General features: G+C 35.4%; 1 protein-coding gene across 1 annotated transcript; it reads right to left on the minus strand.

Annotated features, from left to right (window-relative positions):
• Positions 1-3,577: 3,577 nt before the first annotated feature.
• LOC127127027 (uncharacterized) lies at positions 3,578-8,065 on the minus strand. The gene is made up of 10 exons (XM_051056111.1): positions 7,590-8,065; positions 6,249-6,385; positions 5,975-6,148; positions 5,384-5,620; positions 5,181-5,281; positions 5,023-5,095; positions 4,861-4,929; positions 4,375-4,482; positions 4,131-4,256; positions 3,578-4,017 (listed from the first exon to the last, which is right to left on the minus strand). The coding sequence occupies exons 1-10, from the start codon at positions 7,924-7,926 to the stop codon at positions 3,823-3,825; spliced, it is 1,557 nt and encodes a 518-aa protein (XP_050912068.1). The 5' UTR covers positions 7,927-8,065; the 3' UTR covers positions 3,578-3,822.
• Positions 8,066-8,390: the final 325 nt, after the last annotated feature.

Here is an 8,390-nt window from a genome sequence, read left to right on the forward strand (position 1 = left end):
TGAATTCATAAACATATTTGAGGTTTTCCATGTGAATTTAAGTGTGCCTGGATATTGTGAATGCTGAACCATATAATTATGTGTTGGATGCCATAAGCCACGCCGCAGGTTGAAGTCATACTGTGCTGAAATTCAAAACCCGCAGCCGCTCGCTAGCACATCGCTAAGCGAGCACGCAGCGAGTGTTCGCTAGACCTTCGCTAGGCGAAGCAGAGGCGAACAAGGGCAGCCGCCAATATTTTGTTTGTTATGTCTTATGCGTATCTGGTCGATTCTATGTTAATTATACACTGTTTTCTTGCTGCTGTTTTTCTTTTACGGTGTAATCCTCGATTGCACCCGGATTTGGTATGCTAACCCGTTTGTTGAATTTTGCAAAGGTTCATATGTCCCAGAAAGAAGATCGCCTTTTAGGTCTTCCACTTTATTTGTGGGATACCCTTGGGGAGACTCACCCTAAATTGCTTAATTAATTTTAATGTGTTAATTTTAATGTATTAATTTTAATGTATTAATTTTAATGTATTGATTTTAGTATGGACTTAATTACTTAATTGACTTTAAAATATGACCTTTAAATAAGTGATCTTGGACCTCTCTTTGCTGCCTTACGGTATTACGGTATAACGGTCATGTCCCGCGAATGTGGGGATACACTTAGCAACGGCCCTTCGGTTAAATCATCATAAAATAAATCATAGTCCCTCGGATGTTGCCTTCGAAAATACGATTTTGTCCCTCGATGACCCTTCGATGTAGCTTACGGTTAAATGATGATCGTCCCTTCGAATGTTAAGGTATCCTTACAACTGTTGCCTTCAATGACCTATCGATGACCCTACGGTGACCCTTAAACATCCAAAGGGTAAGATTACTTACTTCTCAATAGTAAGGACAGTTTTACCCTCATAAGGATAGGAAATGCCCATAACGACCTCAGGAAGGTATAACTCTCAATTACTGGATCATAACCTAAAACATTTTCCACCCCCCACACTTTACACTTTACAAATCCTAGAAAATCACCACTTGGTATACATTCATACTAGAATCATTACCGAGTTATATTTTTCTAAACCATTTTCAAAATCAAATGAGATAAATACTTTGTATACATTCATACGAGAATCATTACAAAGTTAAACTCTCTTTCAAACATTTTTTAAGCAATTCACCGACACTTTTCAGACAAAAATATAAGTGATCCAGTAATTAAGAGCCCATGGATAACCATGGATACAAAGGGTGCTAACACCTTCCCTTTGTATAATGTACCTCCCGAACCCAAAATCTATTGAGGTCTTTCCTGTTCTTTTCCACCTTTCCTTATTGGATAAAAGAAAAGTCGGTGGCGACTCTTGCTATCCGCGACATTGCGATAAAAAGCAAAACACCCCAAGTCAGTTCACCGTATGACAATAATGCTTAAGTGCCACCAAGTATTTTGGAAGTTCTTTGTATGACTCCTCCCAATTGTCAAACACTTTTTCAACTGCCGTAGTCCTAGCTATCCATGTCTTTCTGTATGATGGGCTATAGTTATATTGTGTAACAATATGTGAGATTATTTTACTCACCTTTGATGACGGATTGTCGCTAATGACAGACAAAATTGCATCGTATATTAACTGAGAGTTGAGTTTGCGATGGTCCTGCATTAGGTTCATGATTAAGCATGTGTGAATTGGACTCATAGAACCTATCTCCCAAGAATCACTCCTCTTTCGGTAAGATGCTGACAACCAGAACAGGCAAAGCTCATTTCGATAATAAATTTTATACCTCGTTGCATTAGTTTGACCAATCCTATAATCAGCTGATAATTCCATGTGATACTTTTTAATGGCCCTGACACAGTCTTCTTTTGTGTGAAATTTGTCTCCTTCTTTCAATGATCTTTGAATTTGCACATAAGAATTGTAAAATATATCTGAGGAAGGTTCATCTGCACCCAAATTCAAGCTTGTCATGTGTTGAGATGGACAATATACATGACTAGTTGGTAATGGCTCTTGCTGGTGGTCGACAGTTTCACCATTCACCATTTCATCAACCAATAACTCATCATCTTCTTCTTCCTCATCAACAACATCGACTTCAGCTTGTTTGACGTCATCAGTTTCACAAAACACATGTGACGGGTCAACAAACTGAGATAATTGATTTTGTTGTTTTAATATATATAACTCAATATCAATGAACTCAGATTGTTCATGACTGAGAAATATATGGTGAACATTGTCATCATCTCGAATCTTCAATTGATAAAACTTTACTTGGTTGTCTGCAAAAAACATCAGATTTTTATAGATGATTTATCCCACATGACTACACTACAGTTTATTTTCTATTCTTTATTTCAAATGTGAAAAATTTGATCGTCTATTTATTATAAACCGAGTTACTTCTGTGTTACGAAAATAAAAACTGAATAAATGACACTCAAATATTTTACCATTAGTATGGGCATTGATCATATAATATGGTGATGAAGACATTTTTGTAAGATGTAAGTTTAGTGTTTGATGGTGAGTGCATTGATCACGTATTAGCATGCAGTTAAATAGGGTAAATGGTGAATAACCATAAATCAAGGTATGCGCCAAAGGGACTGACGCATGCTATATGGATATACGAAGAATCTTGCATGCATAAGCTTAAGGTTCAGACTACAAGAATCTCTACCACGACTCTTTGCATGATTCCATTTTCAGTGTCCAACGTATGCGCCCTTATCAATGGCGCATGGTCTTAGAAAACAATGCATGTGCCACATGCAATGGCGCATACACATGATTTATAGTAAGTATGTGTCGAATGCATTGGTTTCACTACATGCATGCGCAAATGGTATGGATGCATATGCTCAATAACAAAATGGATGCGTCAATCCAACTAACACATGTTTTAGACGTCTGCATGAAACATGGTTATTTCGATAATTATTTTGAAAAAATAATTATTTTAAAATTTTAATTGTAAAAATAGATTATTTTAAAAAAAATTCACGACCACAACAAATAAGAGAGAAAGTCTATTTAAAACATATTTTTAAAGTATGTTTGAATGAGAAATTTTAACAAAAAATAATACTTTTTAAAAGAATTTAAAATAACTTATTAAAATTAGGGATGATAAAAAAATTTGTATCCATAGATACCTGCATATAAAATTCGTCACGGATAATTCAATAAATATCCGCGGATAAAATAAATGGATATTCAAATCCCCTTTTATTAATGGATATAATGATATCCAAACCCGCAAATATTTATATATGTGAATAAATTATAATAATTACTTAAATATTATTAATTTATTATACTTTGTTTTTTTATTTTCTAAAATATTAGTTTTCGCATATATATTTTCTTAAAATTTTCTTTGAAGAAAACCTTTTAAGTTTCATACAAATTTGATATCCTTCTGCCGCTATCAAATAAACTGACTTATTGAACTTGACGTTGATGCCCCTCAGACAAAAAAATGGGATTGTTTGTTTCATTTTTCTCTAACACCCTTTTTATATTTCTTTTTTATGTTAAAGTGTAGGAACACAATTTCTTCTTATCCTTCGTTTCTGCTTTAATAGCTTGTTTAACACCAAGCTTTTAAAATATTTTATTTCTCCAGAAAAATACACCGAAAATGTTAAATAATTTACAACTGATGCCAACCTGACATTATTTCAGCAAATATAATAGTTTCTTATAATTTTATGTGAAGAACTGAATTCTAAGAATTCAGAAGAAAATAAAAGTTCAAAATTCAAAGGCTAGGCAACTTAGGATATAAAACATTGTTAAGGAGTAGAAATGGTGATCAAAATAGAGGTTTCTTTCCGTTTAACATTCCCAGCAAATGATCAAGAACTTTGTTCCCGTCATCACGCAAGCCAGAATGCATGAACTCATTAGTAATCCATAGTCTGATCCCTGCTATTTGAGAAGCTGTTTCCTTCGAAAGGTTGAAATTCACGTACATGTCTTCATAGTAAACGGCGGCTGCAACAGGTACCTGTGACCATAGATATGAATTGAGTTAACAGAAAATATAATATGAATGTATACATCTTCAAGTGCGTGTAGAGTGACAGTCATAGTGGCATGAGATGAATCTGAGTAAACTACCTTGTTGTTATTAAGAGCCTTAGTGTCATATAATCGGGGCCAATCCTTCTTCTCGGACAATATATGAGCTACTTCTTTGAACGGTTTCAAGGCATGAATCTCATCAAACATCCATGGGAAAATCATCTATATAAGAAATGAAAATGAACATGATAAGAAAAATGATATCCTTTATATCTGTGAGCATAAATTTTAATGGTTATGAATTGCATAGTAGAGAAAAATGATATCCTTTATACCCTACCTCTCCTGTAAAAAATACAGGAAGTCCTTCTCTAGCAGCTTTAATTGCGTCAAAGTTGTCATCAGCTTCAGCCCTTATTCTACTGGCAGACCATCTACTAGAAGAACCCTGCAAAGCAGTGTTGGAGGAGAACGAACACAGATCAAGCATGTTAGAGATATAGTATAAAACCATTCTTATGCCGTTATCCAACAGTACAAGCTTTTCGGTTAGTTAGTTCATGACATGGTATCCGAGTCTCTATGACCAAGTGGTCCAGAGTTCAATCCTCGATGCTCTCATTCTTCTAATAATAAAGTTAAACTTTAGTGCTACATTGGGGATGCTTCTGGTAAAAGGACTCTTGCATGAGAGACGTGTTCATAATAATATACTCTTTCCGGTCACTATTATAAGTACAAAAGAAGCCTCAAATTTTGATTACTATTATAAACAAAAGTTGGTCAATGACAGTGCATACGCGAGCAACTGAAAAGGAACTTTTACCTGACAATAGATAGATTCATGTAGAAGAGCATACAATGGATTAGTATCAACACTTATCGAGCTTTCAAACTGCATAGAACAAATATTGGAGGTTAGTGGTTTTCAAAAGAAAACATGAAATTTGGGATTCATAATCATAGGAAAAAGCAAAGATTTACTTACAGAATTTAGGAAGTAGTGGCTTATTTTCTTAGGTGATCCCGGAACTAAAGTAGGATCCCACACTCTCTCAAACCTAGAAGGATAGTACAAAAAAGCCAAGAGATTAATTTGAGTTTACGATAGTTGGAAAAAAAACACACCAGGTAATTACACGTTACATATAGTGCATGTTCTCGAAACCAGATCCAGATCCTAAGCCGGAGAGACCAAGAGTCTGCAACCCTCTTGGGGTTAAGATGCCCCCAGAAGGAAGGGCCACCTATGCTATGCAAAGAGAGAAGGAAATAAGGATTGAGAGAACATAGCTCATGCTTTTATCTTTTTACAAAAAACACGAAAAAAAAGTGAGACGGATAATTACCCCTCCTCCTTCTTGTTCAGCTAAATAAGTAACAAGTTCTTGAACAATTTTAATATCCTGAGGGTATCTTTTGTAGTACTTCTCATTTTGATGTTTAACTTGCTCAAAGCTTGCTCTGTATACCGAATCTGCAGTGCAGCCATCTCCAATCGGAGGAATTCCACCTGTCATAAGAGCTTGCTGCAGTCCTTGTGGCGCAAAACTCAAATATGTGACCGCACAAAACCCACCGTAACTCTGTCAGAATTTAAAAAGAACACGAGTACAGTAAACAATCATGGAATTTCAAGGGTAGTACAAAATAATTTAAAAAGAACACGAGTATACTAAACAATCATGGAATTTCAAGGGTAGTACAAAATAATTTAAAAAGAACACGAGTATACTAAACAATCATGGAATTTCAAGGGTAGTACAAAATAATTTCAAATCACGTGCTCACAAATCAACAAAGGAGAAGATAATCCCTATAGCAATGCTAAGGCCAATGGCTGGACCATCGTTAAAAGTCACAGATTGTAAAGCCAGACAGGCTAGGCGCCAAAATCAGTAGCTTACACAAATACCACGAGAAAACAATTATGTGAATACCTGTCCCAAAATGGTCCAAGGTCCAGCATTTGGAACTAGTCGAACGCGAATAAACTCTGCATCGTTTACTATACTATCAGCTCGAAAATATTTCAAGAAGTCAGCTAAGTCAACTGCAGACTTGAACTGTGACATTGATGACACAGACAAAGGAGTTGATAAGCCTGTTCCTCGCTGCATAGAAGAAGTACATAAGTAACGGAATAGATTACTTAGAAACTTATCATGCCACCAAAAAGATAACAATACAACACAGATATCCAGAAAAACACACCTGATCCATTAAGATGAGACGGAACTGCTCGCAAACTTTATGAATCCATCCACTAGATTCAGTTGGAGGTCGGCACTCATACCCAGGCCCCCCTTGCAAAAATAGTAAATATGGCAATGATTGCTCTTCTTTTCCAACTGCAACAAAACAAAAGACTTGTAAGGAAAAAATGGCAATGTGATAAAGGAAGATGATTCACAAGATTAAGCACAAGTGCTCATCCACCAGGCAGTCAATAAGGTTAATATTTATCATACAAAAATTTCTATGCGGCATATCAAAATCTAATTTTGTTGAATACAACAACCAAGTCTTATCCTACTAAGTGAGGTCGTCTACATGGATCAATTTCTGCCATAATATTCTATCCAGGACCATATTTCTATCCAAATCGTTGATCTCAAGATCTTTCTTAATAACTCTCATATAGCTTTTCAAGGTCTTCCTCTACCTCTAGCTGTTTGATTCCTCTTCATCTTATCTACTCTCCTTACCACACAATCTACATATCTTCCTTCTACATGTCCAAACCATATGACCAGAAGAAATCTTTATAATTCTGGACACGAGGAAGACAATATTGTTGTAGCTGCAAACACACAGTCTCGCTGCACCAAAACAGAGGACATTCCATAATTAAACGTATGGTCCTCTTCTACACGGCAACCACATTCCTCATAAATATGACAGCTAACTGTAGGAAAAACTAGGGACCAAACTTTACCAGCAATACAATCGAAAACCGTGTCTATCCAAACAAACACATGTCAACCACCAGCCATGACCTCAACCCAATTACATAGCTGTAAAGATTAAAGGAAATCAAATAATCTCCTCTGATCCAACTATATGCCCCCATAACTCCATAAGGAAAAGAGTAAGCAAACTCATATTTCATGGCCCTATAGGCCCTTTTGAGATTAATTCCAAACTTCAACCTCAAGTAATAAAAAATCACAAACATTCAAATTATTTAAGTTCCCTTTCAAAGAAAAAGCAGAATCAAAACTACATTACAATCAAAAAGGCCACCAAGCACTCACTCACTCAGAATCCAATACTTTGGATCCCACCCCAGATACCCCATTAACAAAATATTGAGTACAATTGCTCACACAAAAAAGAAAAAGAAGAAATAAACTTGAACCTAATTGGTATAAAACACAATTGTCAAAAACCCTATCTGGGTTTTCCTTCATTTTTCAAAGATGTTCATTAATCACCATCAAAATTTCATTTTTTTTACCAAAATTAAAAATTAAAAAAAAAATCAACAACGTTAAACCTTCATGGAACTATGAATCCAATGATTGGTATGATTGAGACTGTGACAACTGTTACCTGCAACCACTTCACGAGCAAAAACAGTGATCTTAGGAGAAGAGGTAAGGCCTCGAGAATAATCGAGAGGGACGGTGAATCTGTGGTCACGTAGCCGGAGTGAAGGAGCGGATAACCAATCTCCGGTGAAGTGTTCCGGCGAGGAGGTAGAGGAGGAGTCATCGGTGGCGATGGTTACTCCGTTCATCGGTATAATTGAACTCCGGCGAGATTGCGAGAATGAATGGTTGGTTGAGAAAAGAAGTGATGACAATAGTGCGCGAGAATAGTGACGAGGTTGATAATGGAGTAAAGTGGGAAGAAGAAAAGGTAATGGTGGCGCGTGAGATAACAACATTCTGTGAGGCGTGTGTAATGAGATCGTGGTCAACGATTGTAAAATCAAAATTTTGAAATGTTCATCTTCATCCAACGGTATGTAATTTGTGTGATTTTAATTTTAAATAATTGATAAATCGTCCCCATTGTTTTTTTCATGATTAAAATTCATTATAGTCTTTAATCGATTGAAATGCAAATCAACATCATATTCAATTTGATAATTTAAGTGATTAAATTAAGGTTTCGTCTCAATCTTCGTAATTTTAGATGGTTGAATCATGATCCACAATTGTCAACTTTATCGAATCTACTCAACTATGAATATTATGGAAGTTAAATATTATGGAAGTTAAATGAATCATTTCAAGCCTGATTTACATTTGAGAGTTAAGTGTAACGTGAGTTTGGATTGGTGATAAAAAAATTGATTTTAATAAATTAATATTAATATAATTGAGTTTAATAGAATTAATTTATCTT

Source organism: Lathyrus oleraceus, chromosome 3, assembly GCF_024323335.1.
Source record: "Lathyrus oleraceus cultivar Zhongwan6 chromosome 3, CAAS_Psat_ZW6_1.0, whole genome shotgun sequence".
Lineage (NCBI taxonomy): Eukaryota > Viridiplantae > Streptophyta > Magnoliopsida > Fabales > Fabaceae > Lathyrus > Lathyrus oleraceus.